Below are 19,151 nucleotides of genomic sequence, written 5' to 3'. Positions count from 1 at the left end.
CACAGGAATGGAAGACCCAGAGTTACCTGTCTCTCATGAGGACCTCCACAGGAAAGGAAGACCCAGAGTTACCTGTCTCTCATGAGGACCTCCACAGGAATGGAAGACCTAGAGTTACCTGTCTCTCATGAGGACCTCCACAGGAATGGAAGACCTAGAGTTACCTGTCTCTCATGAGGACCTCCACAGGAATGGAAGACCTAGAGTTACCTGTCTCTCATGAGGACCTCCACAGGAAAGGAAGACCCAGAGTTACCTGTCTCTCATGAGGACCTCCACAGGAAAGGAAGACCCAGAGTTACCTGTCTCTCATGAGGACCTCCACAGGAAAGGAAGACCCAGAGTTACCTGTCTCTCATGAGGACCACCACAGGAATGACCCAGAGTTACCTGTCTCTCATGAGGACCTCCACAGGAATGGAAGACCCAGAGTTACCTGTCTCTCATGAGGACCTCCACAGGAAAGGAAGACCCAGAGTTACCTGTCTCTCATGAGGACCACCACAGGAATGGAAGACCTAGAGTTACCTGTCTCTCATGAGGACCTCCACAGGAAAGGAAGACCCAGAGTTACCTGTCTCTCATGAGGACCACCACAGGAATGGAAGACCCAGAGTTACCTGTCTCTCATGAGGACCACCACAGGAATGGAAGACCCAGAGTTACCTGTCTCTCATGAGGACCTCCACAGGAAAGGAAGACCCAGAGTTACCTGTCTCTCATGAGAACCACCACAGGAATGGAAGACCCAGAGTTACCTGTATCTCATGAGGACCTCCACAGGAATGGAAGACCTAGAGTTACCTGTCTCTCATGAGGACCTCCACAGGAAAGGAAGACCCAGAGTTACCTGTCTCTCATGAGGACCACCACAGGAATGGAAGACCCAGAGTTACCTGTCTCTCATGAGGACCACCACAGGAATGGAAGACCTAGAGTTACCTGTCTCTCATGAGGACCTCCACAGGAAAGGAAGACCCAGAGTTACCTGTCTCTCATGAGGACCACCACAGGAATGGAAGACCCAGAGTTACCTGTCTCTCATGAGGACCTCCACAGGAATGGCCCAGAGTTACCTGTCTCTCACGAGGACCTCCACAGGAATGGCCCAGAGTTACCTGTCTCTCATGAGGACCTCCACAGGAATGGCCCAGAGTTACCTGTCTCTCATGAGGACCTCCACAGGAATGGAAGACCTAGAGTTACCTGTCTCTCATGAGGACCTCCACAGGAATGGCCCAGAGTTACCTGTCTCTCATGAGGACCACCACAGGAATGGAAGACCCAGAGTTACCTGTCTCTCATGAGGACCTCCACAGGAAAGGAAGACCCAGAGTTACCTGTCTCTCATGAGGACCACCACAGGAATGGAAGACCCAGAGTTACCTGTCTCTCATGAGGACCTCCACAGGAATGGAAGACCCAGAGTTACCTCTGCTGCAGAGGATAAATTCATTAGATAACTGCACCTCAGATTGCAGCCCAAATAAATGCTTTACAGAGTTCAAGTAACAGACACATCTCAACATCACCTGTTCAGAGAAGACTGCATGAATCAGGCGTTCATGATCGAATTGCTGCAAAGAAACCACTACTAAAGAACACCAATAATAAGAAGAGACTTGCTTGTGCCAAGAAACATGAGCAATAGACTTTAGGAACTTTTTGGTTCCAACAGCCGTGTCTTTGTGAGACGCAGAGTAGCTGAACGGATGATCTCCGCATGTGTGGTTCGCACCGTGAAGCTTGGTGGAGGTATGATGGTGTGGGGATGCTTTGCTGGTGGCACTGTCAGTGATTTATTTAGAATTCAAGGCACACAACCAGCATGGCTACAACAGCATTCTGTAGCAATACACCATCCCATCCCATTATTGGGACAATCATTTGTTTTTCAACTGGACAATGACCCAACACACCTCCAGGCTGTGTAAGGGCTATTTGACCAAGATGGAGATTGATGGAGTGCTGGATCAGATGACCTGGGCTCTACAATCACCTGACCTCAACCCAATTGAGATGATTTGGGATGAGTTGGACCGCAGAGTGATGGAAAAACAGCCAACAAGTGCTCAGCATATGTGGGAACTCCTTCAAGACTGTTGGAAAAGCATTCCAGGTGAAGCTGGTTGAGAGAATGCCAAGAGTGTGCAAAGTTGTCATCAAGGCAGAGGGTGGCTACTTTGAAGAATCTCAATTATAAAATATATTTTGACTTGTTTAATGGTTCTTTGAGTTTGAGTTTGAGTTTATTTTATTTTTACAGGGACAGTGCACATTAATCAACGTTTCAGTAAAAGTGCCGGTTTTAGCCAGCCGGCTAATTTTCAACCACAGTCCCTGGGCAGGTTATTAAAAACAATGACAATATAGACAATAGCAACATAGGACAAGCAAGACATAGCATACAGACAGTGCAAAATAGGACAAGCAAGACGTAGCATACAGACAGAGCAACAGCAAGACAACAGCAAGACAAAATTCATAAAAGCACCAAAGTGTTTCCACACCTCACAAGTTACAGACAACAGACATGGAAAGTGGCAACACACAGCTAGGGACCATGTTCACAAATCTGATTGACTTCAAGCATTTTGTGAAAGTGTGATATGTGGTGCAGTTATGTGTGTCTGATGGCAGTGTATTCCAGACATGGGAAGCTCTCACAGAGAAAACGGATTTACTAAAGGTGCTTTTCTTTAAGGGAACTATACAGTCACCTCTCATGGCAGACCTTGTGGATCTGCTGCCATATGTTTGGGTTTTCTGTTTAACAAAAATACTGAGTGGAGGGGGAGCCAGGCCATTTAGGATCTTGAATACAAGACATCGGTGTATTGTACAAGATCTTCCCAACTCAGGAGCTCATGCTTTCTGAGGATGTAACAGTGATGATGGCTATTGGGCTTCCTATCAAGCACTTTGAGAGCCTGTTTGTAGACAGACTGAATAGGTCTTAATGTTGTACCGCAAGCTTGGGCCCAACTAGTCAAGCAGTATGTTAAGTGGGGGAGTATCATAGATTTGAAGTACAGTTTTGCTACCTCTGTAGTCAAACAATTTCGTATTAGTCGGAAATTAGCTAGGTTGAATTTGGTTATTTGAATTACCTTTTTCACATGCTTTTCAAGTATGATGCCAAGGTACTTAAAATCAGATACCACCTGGAGCTTCTCCCCTGACACATACATCTGGCTCAGTAGCATCTGTTGCCCTCTTTGTGAAGAACATGCAAACAGTTTCTTTCACATTGAGATGCAAACACGAGTCACTGAGCACACTTTGTAACCTGGACCATTACAGTAGTGAGTTCTTGTGCAGCTTGTTGTTTGCACTTTCCATGCACATATATCACTGTATCATCTGCGTACATTTGAACTTCAGACCCAGTACAGACAGAAGGCAGATCATTAATGTACAGGCTGAACAGGAGGGGCCCCAGTATTGACCCTTGGGGCACGCCCACATCATAGCTAAGAGTAGGCGACAGCTCTTTGCTCAGTCTGACACACTGAGTTCTGCCTTCAACGTATGATTTCATCCATCTCAAGGCATCGGGGGAAAAGTTTAACTTGGACAATTTTGTGATGAGAATCTCATGGTTAACCGTATCAAAGCCTTCCTTAGGTCCAGTAACACAGCCCCAACAACGCCCCCTTTGTCCATCTTGGACTTCACATTTTCCAGAAGAAAGCAGTTGGCCGTTTCTGTGGAGTGTTTCGCTCTGAAGCCAAACTGCATGGAGTGTAATGTGAAGGGGCTGTTGTTGAGGTGGGCAATCAGTTGTTCTGCTACACACTTTTCAACAACCTTTGACACCACAGGTAGTATACTAATGGGCCTGTAGTTACTCACGTCAGCAGGGTCGCCTGATTTAAAGATGGCCGTTATTATGGCCGACTTCCATACCCTTGGAAACACCCCTAGACCAATAGATGTGTTGGTGACCTTAGTAATGGGACCAATGAGTGACTCTTTGTAGTTTTTAAGAAAGGTAGAGGTCAGGCCAAACACATCTTTGGCTTTAGAGTTCTTTAGTGAGCTAATCACCTTGTTCACCTTTGACTCAGAAACCTCCCTTATGATGAAGACAGGTTGAGCATCATTTACTAGCATAATTTACTACATTATTCCATATGTGTTATTTTTTTGTTTTGATGTCTTCACTATTGTTCTATAATGTAGAAAATAGTACAAATAGAGGAAAACCCTGGAATGAGTAGGTGTTCTAAACTTTTGATTGGTACTGTAGGTCCATTAACTTTTTTTATATATTTTCTATTTGGTTTAAGTTGTTTAAGTTTACACTGAAAGCGTTTCTCCATCCCTGTAACACTGGTATAAATTATTCGGGAGACAGACGCAGGAATGGGTCATAGGATTTGTTATTGTACCAAAATTACGGCGTGCCGTATAAAGGCACGGGAACGAATGTCACGCCCTGACCTTAGAGCTTTTTATGTCTCTATTTTGGTCTGGTCAGGGTGTGATTTGGGTGGGCATTCTATGTTCCTTTTTCTATGTTTTTGTATTTCTTTGTTTTGGCCGGGTATGGTTCTCAATCAGGGACAGCTGTCTATCGTTGTCTCTGACTGGGAACCATACTTAGGTAGCTTTTTCCCACATATGTTTTGTGGGTAGTTGTTTTCTGTTTTGTTGTTTCTGCACCAGACAGAACTGTTTTGTTTTGTTCCGTTTTGTTATTTTGTCTCAGTGTTCAGTTTAAATAAATTATCATGAACACGTACCACGCTGCGCTTTGGTCCACTCCTTCTTCATGCAACGACGAGCGTTACAACGAAGACGAAACAAACACTATACAAAAACACAGGGTTGAAACACAAACAAAAGAGCGAGGAGTACCTTGAATAAATAACACAAGTGCACAATAATTAACACACGGTACGAGATCCGTAATCATCATCTGCCCAAAACACACAGCACAGGTACTTACATGCACCAATGGACATTGTAACAATATCGGACGGACCATCCCGCTGTCTTCCTCAATGGTCCATTATTATGTCACGCTGGTATGAAGAGATTCGGGAGACAGGCGCAAGAATGCGTAATCATGTTTTTATTAAACTCAAATTACGGCACGGGGACGAAGACCAAACAAACACGTAACAAAACACAGGGTAGAAACCCAAAACAAAAGAGCGAGGAGCACCTCGAATAAATAACACACGCGCACAATGAGACCCGTAATCATCTGCGCAATCCACAATGGCATGGAAGCCAAAACAAACAGGTACTCACACCCACCAACGGACATTGTAACAGTAATGTACAGCCCAATGGACACCAAAGGGCACACTTATACGAGTACTAATCAGTGGGAAGTAATGAATGTTCCGGAGGGATCCGAAACCTTGCAGCTTGGGAACCACTGGACTAGAGGTTCAGCTCAGATCAGGATCAGGGACGTACTGTAAGTGTTTAATAATTAGACCATGGTTGTGTTCTCCGAACGGTGGTTTTCTTCTTCCTCAGGCGACCCGACGGTGTGCTCCATCTCCAACCCTGACTTTGTGATCTACTCGTCGGTGGTGTCCTTCTACCTGCCCTTCACTGTCACCCTGCTGGTGTACGTCCGCATCTATGTCTTCCTACGGAAAAGGAGGAAGAGGATCGCCTTCCGCCAGGCCAGAAGTGGAAAGGTCCAGCCAGGCTCGGCCCTGCCCTCAGTGGTGAGAACACATCCAAATGGTCCCACAGTGATAGTGCAAATGTACATTGAAGTGAGTGCATACCCTCATACATCTGCACATCGGTGTAAGGATTTCCTTACACAAGAGATGGCAATCTCAATGGGACTCACATAGATAAATGAATGATAAAGCACTACACGCTCACATCAACATTCCACTCATGAATAGCCAATGTCACAAGTGGCATCTGTCATGTGACACAACCACAATGAAATGTTTACCACCATCATACAGAGATCTTGGAGAGATCTGATGTAGAGAGGAGGTCATCCAGCTATTAGGCTTGTCGTGGTTGCAGGAGGAGGGATGATGATATAACCACTCCATGGAGTTGTGCTGAGGTCCGTGCTGCTCTCTAGGTGGCCGGCTCCATGTGATGTGTAGAAAGGAGCGTATCTGTGATGTGAGAGCTGGGCGAACAGGCTCAGTTCTACTCATTTGTCAGTTCATGTTATACGATCATGTGGGATCTGAGGATCCGTGGGCTTGTTGGAGTTCCTTTGATCATTACATTCACGTTCAGGCAGGTTTCAGGGTCATTTCCATCACACTAGAGGTGACTGTAAGGTCATGCCCATAATGTGACGGTAGCAGGTGGAAGGATAGTTTATGTTACAGTCCGCTCTTTACCGGCTTAGAAATCACAATGTCAAATAAATGGTAATTACATGGTAATTATGAACTAATTACTGTTTTGTTTAATTGGGATTCATTAAAATAGGAGCCATTATGTTGTATTTAGTTCCAAAGGGTGCCAATTGTTACCACATAATGTCTTAGTAAATACCAAGCAACACCATCTGGAGGGGAAGTCAAATAAAGAGAATTGAATCAGTGACATTGGGACTGGTTATAAGATCAGACCCTTCGTTTGAGCGGCGGGTTGCAGGATCATTTCCAGTCATTGAGCCCAGGTTTGATCATATCCATTATGGGTCGTTTGTGTTATCGAATCACGTCCTAGGAGACATCTGGGATGAGGGAACTAACGGTGCTGTTTGGGAATGTTGGAACAGGATTTAGTTCCAGCTAACTGGAGAAAAATGTGATATGGAGAGAAAAGCTTTCAATGCTGTCCTGATTTATTTTTATTTTGATAAAAATGGAATTCAATTTTTTCTCCCCATCCAATTTCAATATAGTCAATCAGAGATTAGAGCAAGATTATCTGCAACACAGCAGGCAAAGACGTTAAGAACTTGAGGAATCTGGTTTAAGGTGTTCGAGGGCCCTGTGCTACGTGGTTTAGTCAACAGCTACTATATTGACAGATGGATGGATGGGGGAATGGGTGCTAAGATAGATTTGTTTACCTTTTGAAGGATGAGTCAGGTGTGATATTTCCTCTCTGCCAATCCTCTCTCCCTCCTTCTCTCCCTCCCTCCGTCTTGCCTCCTGTGTGTTTAGGGACAGTTAGAAATTTACTGGGGTGGGTGGGTTAAGGGTCCAAAATAGGGGAGGGTTGACTAACTTTTGTTTTGCTTTGGTGAGGGTTGTGTATTGTTTCATTGGGCAAAGAGGATGGTAGTGCATTTTTTTCCCTTGTTAACCTGTCTATGACTGGGGTTCAACAGCCAATGAAATTGCAGGGCGCCAAATACAAATCAAAAGAAATCTCATAAATCAAATTTCTCAAACATACAAGTATTAGGCACCATTTTAAAGATAAAATTCTCGTTAATCCAGCCAAATTTCAAAAATGCTTTACAGCGAAAGCTCCACAAACGATTATGTTAGGTCATCACCAACTCACAGAAAAACCCAGCCATTTTTCCAGCCAAAGAGAGGAGTCACAAAAAGCACAAATAGAGATAAAATTAATCACTAACCTTTGATGATCTTCATCAGATGACACTCATGGGACTTCATGTTACACAATACATGTATGTTTTGTTCGGTAATGTTCATATTTATATTCAAAAATCTTATTTTACATTGGCGTGTTACGTTCAGTAGTTCCAAAACATGCAGTGATATTGCAGAGAGCCACATGAATTCACATAAATATTTATAAATGTCAATGAAAATAAAAATTTTAGACATGGAAATATAGATACACTTCTCCTTAATGCAACCGCTGTGTCAGATTTCAAAAAAACTTTACGGAAAAAGCATCATCTGAGAACGGCGCTCAGAGCCCAAACCAGCCAGAGAAAAATCTGCCATGTTGGTCAACATTATTCATAAACAGCATTATAAATATTCACTTACCTTTGATGATCTTAATCAGAATGCACTCCCAGGAATCGCAGTTCCACAATAAATGCTTGTTTTGTTCGATAATGTCCATCATTTATGTCCATTTATGTCCAATAGCTTCTTTTGCTAGGCCGTTTGGTAAACAAATCCAAATGCGCGATCTAGTCCATTCGGACGAAACGTTCAAAAAGTTATATTACAGATCAAAGAAACTTGTCAAACTATCCATAGAATCAATCTTTAAGATGTTTTTATCATAAAGGTTCAATAATGTTCCAACCGGAGAATTCCATTGTCTGTTGAAAAGCAATGGAACGACAGCTACCTCTCAAGTGAAAGCGCGTAACTGAGAACAAGGCTGTAGGCAGAACACTGACTCAAAGAGCTCCCATCCGGTCCCACATCACATGAGAAGCCTAAAACAACGTACTAAATACGGTTGACATCTAGTGGAAGCCTTAGGAAGTGCAACATAACCAATATCCCACTGTGTATTCAAGACGGGTGAGTTAAAAAAACTACAAACCTCAGATTTCCCACTTCCTGTTTGAGTTCTGTTATACTCACAGACATCATTCAAGCAGTTTTAGACACTTCAGATTGTTTTCTATCCAATACAAATAATAATATGTATATATTAGCATCTAAGACTGAGTAGGAGGCAGTTCACTCTGGGCACGCTAATCATCCAAAAGTGAAAATGCTGCCCCCTATCCCAAAGAAGTTAACATTCGCTCTTTTGCAGGTTTACTATATAATTTATCCATACAGCCAAGTTTCCTCATCTGCTTGCATGCACCTCCACTATATCAAGGTGTTTTGGTACTTCCTTTATGCACTACGCTTTTCTGTGTGCTAATTTTTACTATACCACAGGTCAATATGGTCTAGCAGTCTGTCTATCCTGCCCTCTATTCACCATTCATAGTGACAATAGGAGTTGGTGGCTCATTTCTCCAGATCTGCAATAGGCTAACTAGCAATCATACCACAGGTAAAAGCATTCAAAGCTGCATACATTTTCAATATGAATCCACAAGAACAAATAGGAATAGCTGATAGGCAGCGGAGAGGCCAGTTGCATCATTGCGCATGAAAGAGCAGTGAAGACATGAGACACACAGATGAAAAAGCTCCCCTATTGATCTTGTTTAGGGACAATACAATTCTCCTAACAAAACTAGCCTACAACACCACAATGCAATTAATAATTGCAATATTGTGTTTAAGTGAGTACAAAATTATACTCTAGGCTGCAGTGAAAATACCTTATTTACATAAGTATTCAGACCCTTTGCTACGAGACTCGAAATTGAGCTCAGGTGCATCCTGTTTCCATGGATCGTCCTTGAGATGTTTCTACAACTTGATTGGTGTCCACCAGTGTTAAATTCAATTGATTGTACATAATTTGGAAAGGCACATGCCTTTTGTCCCACAGTTGACAGCGCATGTCAGAGCAAAAACCAAGCCATGAGGTTGAAGGAATTGTCCGTAGAGCTCCGAGACAGGATTGTGTCGAGGCACAGATCTGGGGAAGGGTATCAAAACATTTCCGCAGCATTGAAGGTCCCGAAGAAGGCAGTGGCCATCATTCTTAAATGGAAGAAGTTTGGAACCACCAAGACTCTTCCTAAAGCTGGCCGACCGGTCAAAACGGGGCAATCAGGGGAGAAGGGCCTTGGTCAGGGAGGTGACCAAGAACCCAATGGACACTGACAGAGCTCCAGAGTTCCTCTGTGGAGATGGGAGAACCTTCCAGAAGGACAACCATCTCTGCAGCACTCCACCAATCAGGCCTTTATGGTAGAGTAGCCAGACGGAAGCCACTCCTCAGTTAAAGGCACATGACAGCCCGCTTGTAGTTTGCCAAAAGGCACCTAAAGGACTCTCAGATCACGAGAAACAAGATTCTCTAGTCTGATGATACCAAGATTGAACTCTTTGGCCTAAATGCCAAGCGTCATTTCTGGAGGAAACCCGGCACCATACCTACGATGAAGCATGGTGATGGCAGCATCATGCTGTGGGGATGTTTTTCAGTGGCAGGGACTGGGAGAATAGTCAGGATTGATTGAAAGAGGAACAGAGCAAAGTACAGAGAGATCCTTGATGAAAACCTGCTCCAGAGCGCTCAGTCAAGGGGTCTGAATACTTTCCCAATGCACTGTATATATACAGTATGTATATATTTTGTAACTGACAAATAAAATCAATCCAAACTGTGCAGCGGCCATTTGATAAATGGAAACAGACTTTGGTTACTGGGTAGGCCTACAAGGCAGGGAGGGATGTATTTTCTGTTTGTCGAGATTGACATAGTCTATCATGGTATTGAAAACGCATACCATGATTTTGAAGAACCTGAAGTCGTTATGCTTTGTGTGGTGCATTGGCACAGAAACCTGTTGGTGGAAAATGAGTTGTTTATATTATTCTAAATATGGCATCATAATTGTGATAATCTGATATCCCCATAGCTGATCATTGTCTGGCTCTGATTGTAGTGTAGGACTAATGAAACAGGCAGGGAGATTGAACTCATCCTTGGTGATGGGCGAACCCTCAACCTCCTGGCCCGTATCCCTTTGCGGCATCGACTATGCCACAAAAGCATGCTGAAGTGGCAAAGTCGATATCCACGACTATAAACACAGGGTCGCTAGGATTATTATTTGTGGTCGTAAACATTATTTTGAGTTAATTCTATGAGGGTAAATTTCAAACTGTCCCTTACATGTTGCAAGATGAGTCAGTCATCATGTGTATCCCTCTCTCCATCTCTCTCTCGCCCCATTCATCCCTCTCTCGTTCCATTCATCCCTTTCTCTCTCCCTTCATTCCCCTCTCTCAGGAGACGTGTCTGCAGGAGGAAACCCCCAAGGAGAAGAGAGACCTGTCTCCCATCAGGATCAAAGTGGTAAGAGTAGTGTGTATATGTGTGTGTGTGTATATGTGTGTGTCCATGCGTGTGTGTGTGTATATCTGAGTCCATGCGTGTATGTCTTTATGCGGTCTGCATGTAGGTGTTTGTTTATGTTGGAAAGTATGAGAGGGTAAAGTACACTTTTAGAAGGAAAGGAGCCTGGGAGAACCTTTTGGGGTTCTAAAAATTGCCACACAGGGAACCTTTCCAGTTCAAAAAGGTTCCTCGAGGAACCTCTCTGAAAAGAGGAATCCCTGTGTAAAGGTTGAAACTGGAACCTTTTTGTGATGGGAGGGGTTCCATTTTTTACCTTTTTAATAATATATTGTAGAGGTGGCATCCTATCAGAAGGTATGGCTTTCAAATAGTTATTTTTGGCCAAATGTTAGAGTAAATCTCATTCCTGTTTATCATGTTAAGTTTGAACATATTCTCCTTGAATATTTATGCATATTACGTATTCTAATATAATATTAATAATATTAACATTGCTGGTTATATATAGTAATAAAGTGTTAACTATTCCAACTTTGGGATTTGAGTAGACTCTTGAAGAACTGAGGGTATGTTTACACAGGCAGCCCAATTCTGATTATTTAAATTGGCCGTTTGACCAACCAAAGGTGCAAATATGAACCATTGACTAGCAACTAGCAATGGTTCATTTAGGAACTACAGGGGTTCCTTGAGGATCTCCAGGGTTTCTTGAGTCACCACTAATACTAAGAGTGTATGTGAGATAGACAGCTTCGAGGCAGATAGATAGACAACCTGAGTTTTTGGATGGGCATTCAAGCTGCACTGTTGTTGGTTTAAACATAATCTAAATAACTCACCGACTTTCAATGAATCAGGTGGCATATTCAGATATTCTTGGCTGTGAGTGTCTGTTCTCTTTTTAGCTGTGTGTGTGTGTGTGTGTGTGTGTGTGTGTGTGTGTGTGTGTGTGTGTGTGTGTGTGTGTGTGTGTGTGTGTGTGTGTGTGTGTGTGTGTGTGTGTGTGTGTGATTACTTTGTCTTAGCCCCAGGGCTGCGAGGAAGCTGAAAATCTGAATTATGAAGCTCCTCTCCTCGCCTACTGCCTCTAAACTCCGATCCCAATGTTAAAGTTTTGCGCTTTATTTGTCACACCAGCTCGCGCATAATCAACAAATTACTTCAAAGATGGAGAAAATGACAAGCTTTAATTTCCTACTGAGAACAGGGCTGCGAGGCTCGGCTGTTAGACGTGTGTTCAGACTGACAGGTGGAAACATGAGAAACAGGAAGGAGCAGTGAACTAGGAAGGGCCGGGGTCTCTGAAAGTACAGGGTGGAGATCAGGGACACGTCCAGAATCAGGAGTAAATGTCAGGGAATCCTGTCACCTGGTGTCCCAGGTCTGAAAAAGTCCCCGATTAGAGGGGAAATATGAAAGCAAACAGTGTTGCAGACCTTAATCTGCATACCCCCATCCCCTCCCTCTGGAATCAGACAAGGGGTTGTTTTTGGACCAGATCAACAGTAGGGTCATTGGTCAGCACCTTCAGATATGACTGACTGTGTGTTCCTTCCAGGAGAGTGTGGAGCCGGCAGTGCCCCCTAAAACTCACCTCCTGTCGGGGTGCCTGAGGCGTAAGCGTACCCGGACGGCCCCCGTGGAGAACACTCTGCTGCCCCCAGTGGACATCCAGAACTACTGCAGCATCAGCCACGCCTCCTGTGGCCGCACCGAGCACGAACAGGACCGTGTCGAAGAAGAGGAGGAGTTGGCCAAAGAGAGAGCGCGTAGACCCGTGAGGAGGAGCTGTGAGGTCAAGGAGTTGTCCAATGGACGCATTCACACGGCCCTCCGCCCCACCCCCTGCTCCCAGTCCCTGGCCGGCCAACAACAACAACAACATGGAATCAGGAGCATGCAGAACAGGGAGAAGAAGGCTACGCAGATGCTGGCCATTGTTCTTGGTAAGAAGTAGTACTCTCTCTATTAGGACTATCACCATGTATATTATTCATTCATCTCTATGAACTCTACCACGTGATTTGATTGAGAACACATGGACCACATGGGGAAGAGTGGAAAGGAGAGGAGAGACAAAGTAGTCAAATGGGTCAATCAGAAGCTTGGGATGATAGACTGGGAATACTGTTGTAGAATACTGGGGTTATGGACATGGGGGTCTGAGGTCAGAATCACTCTCCCTCCCAGATCTATTCCTGCCATTATAACACCATTTTACTCTGCAGAATAATAGAACAATGTCTCCAGAGCCATACAATACCATTGTATTGCCTGTGTAGGATATCAGTTATAATTCATTACCTTCACTGCTGGGTGCCTAGCACTAGTTTGTCTTCAGTTCTAGTGAGACTTTATTAAATCAGAACAGACCATGGTAAAGCTGAAATGTAAATTGGACGGGTGGATCTAAATATAGATATGTAAATTGGGTGGGTGGATCTAAAGATAGATATGTAAATTGGACGGGTGGATCTAAATATAGATATGTAAATTGGGTGGGTGGATCTAAATATAGATATGTAAATTGCATGGATGGATCTAAAGATAGATATGTAAATTGGACGGGTGGATCTAAAAATAGATATGTAAATTGGGTGGGTGAATCTAAAGATAGAGATCCCCTTTATGAGGTGAAACACCTGCAGTAGCACCTTACCATTCTATTTTTCTTTCACACACACGCAAGCGCACACGCACAGACACATGTATACACACCTGCACACACGCATGCACCGCACACACATACACACACAAACATACACACTGTAATGATTAGCGGATGTTGTTAGCCTCCATTGGTCCAGGCTGTTCATTGTGAGAGCTGGCATGTTGGCGAGTCATTGCCCTACTGAGTGAGACTGAAGCTAATCAGAGGTGTCTGCTTAATTAGACAGAAGAGTCACGTACGCACACATACCACACAAACACACACACACAGAGAGAGCAGATGTCCTCAGCCTGACACACTCCCTAGCTTCTCTGGCCTAGAGAGAATTGGATCGGTCAGCCATGTCACATGACTTGGACGACTTTGAACTGTGGGGGAGACACTTTCTGAATTCCAAATCGACACCTAGCCCGCGGTATCTTAATTTGATCACTCTGTTGTCGGTGAGAATTTTTCTGCGTCGTCAAATGAGCCCGTGATTTACATAAATTCACTGAAACCCTGCAGTTCTCTTTCTCAATCACTCGCTTAACACTTAAGCACCAGAAAGAATACATTTCCTACTACTAGGTCCTACTGTAGGTCCTACTACTGCGACATTCAAATGTACAGTATCTTAAATGTAGCCATACACATCAACAACCACTGTTTTATAAAGCTTAAAGAGATTGAAGGGAATCTTAAGCACTTACAAATCCGTAAGATATTGTTGAATTGGAATTCATAACATACAGTGCCTTCAGAAAGTATTCACACCTCTTGACTTTTTCCACATGTTGTTGTCTTACGGCCTGCATTTAACATTTATTAAATTGAGACTTTGTGTCACTGGGCTACACGCAAAATACCCCATCATGTCAAAGTGGAATTATGTTTTTAGACATTTTTACAAATTCATTAAAAATGAAAAGCTGAAATGTCTTGAGTCAATAAGTATTCAACCCCTTTGATATGGCAAACCTAAACAATATCAGGAGTAGAAATGGCTTAACAAGGCACATAATAAATTGCTCTGTGTGCAATAATAGTGTTTACCTCATCACTGTACCCCACACGTATAATTATCTGTAAGGTCCCTCTTTCGAGCAGTGAATTTCAAACACAGACATTGAATATCCAATGAGCACGTTGAAGTCAGTGGAGGCTGCTGAGGGCAGGAGGGCTCATGAGAATGACTGGAAAGGAGCAAATGAAATGGCATCAAACACGTGTTTGATGTATTTGATACCTTTCCACCTATTCTGCTCCAGTCATTACCACGAGCCTGTCCTCCCCAATTAAGGTACCACCAACCTCCTGAAGTTAAAGTTGAAGTTATTCATTTGGATGGTGTATCAATACACCCTATCACTCCAAAGATACAGTTGTCCTTCCTAACTCAGTTGCCAGAGAGGAAGGAAACCGCTCAAGGATTTCACCACAAGGCCAGTGGTGACTTTAAAACAGTTACAGAGTCTAATGTCTGTGATAGGAGAAAACTGAGGATGGATCAACAACATTGTATTCACTCCACAATACTAACCGAAATGACAAAGTGAAAAGAAGGAAGCTTGTAAAGAATGAAAATATTCCAAAACATGCGTTCGGTTTGCAATAAGGCACTAAAGTAATAATGCAAAAAATGTGGCAAATGTATGTCCTTAATGCAAAGTGTTATGTTTGGACCAAATCCAATACAGCACATCACTGAGTACCACTCTTCATATTTTCAGGCATGGTTGTGGCTGCATCATGTTATAGATGTGCTTGTCGTCGGCAAGGACTAGTCAGTTTTTTATGATACAAAGAAACAGAATAGAGCTAAGCACATGCAAAATCCTAAAGGAAAACCTGGTTCAGTCTGCTTTCCAACAGACACTGGGATATGAATTCACCTTTCAGCAGGACAATAACCTGAAACACAAGGCCAAATCTACATTGAATGTTCCTGAGTGGTCTAGTTACAGTTTTGACTTAAATTGGCTTGAAGATCTATGGCAATATTTAAAAATGGCTGTCTAGCAATGATTAACAACTAACTTGACAGAGCTTAAATAATTTTTTAAGGAATAATATTGTACAAATATTGTACAATCCAGGTGTGCAAAGCTCTTAGAGACTTACCCAGAAAGACTCACAGCGCTGAATCGCTGCTAAAGGTGATTCTAACATGTATTGACTCAGGGGTGTGAATACTTATGTAAATTAGATATTTCTGTATTTCATTTTCATAAATTAGCAAAAATGTAAAAAACATGTTTTCACTTTGTTGCTATGGGGTATTGTGTATAGATGGGTGAGATGTATTTTACTTGATTTTTCATCCGTTTTGAATTCAGGCTGTATAAAAATATGGAAGAAGTCGAGAGGTAAGAACACTTTCTGAAGGCACTGTATCATTTTTTTGCAGGGCTTAATACAGTATATCATATGAAATTGTTTACAAAACTTTCAAAACTACTGGCAGAAATGATACAAAACCTTTATAACGCATCTTTAATGACACAAGAGCGATATTGAGTCTCTCCACTATGACGTACAAGTGTATCCGAAATGCAATTGGACTCTAAACAACTAGTTTCCCGTTAGAAATTATCAATTTTATGATAATAATCAAATCCTCCTGCTGCAGGGTTATTTTACTCCTTCAACGAAACCTACATAAAGGAACATCCTACATTAAGATCTGTACATAAAGTGTCTATGGGGGTATGGGTCTACTTGGAATTCTGTCAGTGTGTTGAAGTTGCTGTATGTTAACTTGCTGGAGGATGTTTGTATAGGAGCATAAGTTAAACCCATTAACCCTGTAGACCAGGCTTGCTCTCTGTGGCTGCTGTAGCATGCGTTAGCTGACCGTAAGGCTAATGTATACACCACACACTGTACAGGTTCATGAGAAATGAAAGTGTTTGAAGTCATAATTCTGACTCCCTCTCTTTTACTTTTTCACTCCCTCCTCTTTATCTCGCTTTCCGCTGTCTCGTTCGATCTCTCGTTCTGTCCCCCCCCCCTCTCTCTCCATCCCTTTCTCTCTCTCTCTCTGCCCATCATGCTCTCCCTCTTCCCTCTTCCCCATCCATATCTCCTCATCCCTCCCCTCTTTCTCCGTCCCTCTTGCTCTCTCCATCGCTCTCTCTCCATCCCTCCATCTCTCTCTCCCCCTTCCTTCCCTCTCTCTCTCCATCCTTCCATCTCCCTCCCCTGTCCCTCTCTCTCTCTCCATCCCTTTCTCTCTCTCCCCCCCTCTCTCTCTCCATCCCTTTCTCTCTCTATCTCTCCCTCCCCCTTCCCTCTCTCTCTCTCTCTCCATCTTCCAGGAGTGTTCCTGATCTGCTGGCTGCCGTTCTTCGTGACTCACATCCTGAACACCCACTGCAGGACGTGTCGTATTCCCCCGGAGCTCTACAGCGCCTTCACCTGGCTGGGCTATGTCAACAGCGCCCTCAACCCTGTCATCTACACCACCTTCAACATTGAGTTCAGACGCGCCTTCATCAAGATCCTCAGCTGCTGAGAAGAGAGTTGGTCCGGCATGACCATGTCAGGCTAATGGCCAGGCACCTGAACTGTACTGGACCTTGGGCCCGGCATACCTGAGTATGAATAAGATGCATGAGTCATGGCCTGAGCCTGACTGCATATTATCAGGGGCAATGACTCTACTTCAATAAGATCATCTGCTGCTGAGAGGCCAATAGGTCCACCATAACCATGTCAGGCAAGGCTTATGACCTGTACTGGACCTTAGGCCCGGCACACCTGATGTGCACACCTGAGCATGGATAATGGATACAGTACCTGAGCCATGGATGCATGAGCCATGACCCGTTCATCTTTAGGGTCAATGACTCGTCTTCATTGAAATCATCTCCAGCTGAGAGGACAGATCCATGAAGACCATGTCTGACCATGCTCTTCCACTGAACCTCTCAGCACACTATAGCACACCTGAGCAAGGACTCTCTGACGGTAACACATGCCCTGCACACCTGAGCTGAACTACAGGTACCGTATCAGACTTGGCTGCTAGTTAGCTGGGCAAGGACCTGCTCTACCTGTGTTATACTGTACACAGCGGGCAGAGGACATGAAGGGAGGGTATGGGAGTTAAATTCAAACCATACAAATTACTGCTACAATACTGGTGATTCAGAGGTGGGGGAAATACTTGTATAGAGAAAAGAGGACAAATGCAACAAAGGAAATGAAGAGAAGTAGAGTTCCACACATCCATATGACACGATGTACAGCCATCAAAAGACACTGAATGCCCTTTCCCTGCTGCCTGATGCAGGGGAATTCAACCGGAGGAACCAAAGGGGCTCCGTGACAATAAATACAAAATAAAGTGGAAGAAATACAATTTTGATTTAAATGTTGTTGTGACTATCCCTAGCAACAACAGATGAAACCATTTTTTTATGACATACTTCTTCCACATTTTGTTGTGTTACAGCTTGAATTTAAAATTGATTCAATTTAGATTTTTTTTGTTGTCAATGACCTACACACAATACCCCATAATGGCAAAGTGGAATTATGTTTTTAGAAATTTGTACACATTAATAAAAAATGAAAATCTGAAATGTCTTGACTCAATAGGTGTTCAACCCCTTTGTTATGGCAAGCCAAAATAAGTTCAGGAGTACGAATTTGCCTAACAAGGATTTTTGAATGACTACCTCATCTTTGTACCCCAGCCGAGCAGTGAATTTCGAACACAGATTCAACCACAAAGACCAGGGAGGTTTTCCAATACCTCACAAAGAAGGAAACCTATTGGTAGATAGGTTTAAAAAATAAAAAAAGCAGACACTGAATATCCCTTTGAGCATGTTGAAGTTATTAATGACACTTTGGATGGTGTATCAATACACCCAGTCACTACCCAGATACAGGCGTCCTTTCTAACTCAGTTGCCGGAGAGGAAGGAAACCGCTCAGGGATTTCACCATGAGGCCAATTATGATTTTAAAACAGTTACATAGTTGAATGGCTCTGATAGGAGAAAACTGAGGATGGATCAACAACATTGTAGTTACTCCACAATACTAACCTAAATGACAGAGTGAAAAGAAGGAAGCCTGTACACATTACGGGGCGGCAGGGTAGCCTAGTGGTTAGAGCGTTGGACTAGTAACCGGAAGGTTGCGAGTTCAAACCCCCGAGCTGACAAGGTACAAATCTGTCGTTCTGCCCCTGAACAGGCAGTTAACCCACTGTTCCCAGGCCGTCATTGAAAATAAGAATTTGTTCTTAACTGACTTGCCTGGTTAAATAAAGGTAAAATAAAAAAATTAAATATATTCCAAAACACGCATCCTGTTTCCAACAAGGCACTAAAGTAAAACTGAAAAAAATGTGGCATAGAAATTAACTTTATGTCCTGAATACAAAGCGTTATGTTTGGGGCAAATCCAACCCAACACATCACTGAGTACCACTCTCCATATTTCCTGGCATGGTGGTGGCTGCATCATGTTATGGGTATACTTGTCATCGGCAAGGACATGAGAGGTTTTTTTAGGATAAAAATAAATGGAATAGAGCTAAGCACAGGCAAAATCCTGAACCTGATTCAGTCTGCTTTCCAACAGACACTGGGACACAAATTCACCTTTCAGCAGGACAATAACCTATAACACAAGGTGAAATATGCACT

General features: G+C 43.3%; 1 protein-coding gene across 1 annotated transcript in view; it reads left to right on the top strand.

The window, feature by feature from the left end:
• Positions 1-17,003, top strand: part of LOC139420642 (dopamine receptor D3) — a 48,725-nt gene extending 31,722 nt beyond the window's left edge. Inside the window, exons 4-7 of the mRNA XM_071170849.1 lie at positions 5,497-5,693; positions 10,768-10,833; positions 12,395-12,782; positions 16,807-17,003. Of these exons, the coding sequence (XP_071026950.1) occupies positions 5,497-5,693; positions 10,768-10,833; positions 12,395-12,782; positions 16,807-17,003 (848 nt within the window). The remainder of the gene's footprint in view (positions 1-5,496; positions 5,694-10,767; positions 10,834-12,394; positions 12,783-16,806) is intronic.
• The last annotated feature ends 2,148 nt before the right edge of the window (positions 17,004-19,151 follow it).

This window comes from Oncorhynchus clarkii, chromosome 11 (assembly GCF_045791955.1).
Source record: "Oncorhynchus clarkii lewisi isolate Uvic-CL-2024 chromosome 11, UVic_Ocla_1.0, whole genome shotgun sequence".
Lineage (NCBI taxonomy): Eukaryota > Metazoa > Chordata > Actinopteri > Salmoniformes > Salmonidae > Oncorhynchus > Oncorhynchus clarkii.
Note: the sequence above shows the minus strand (reverse complement) of the source record. Positions and strands in the feature narration are given on the sequence as shown.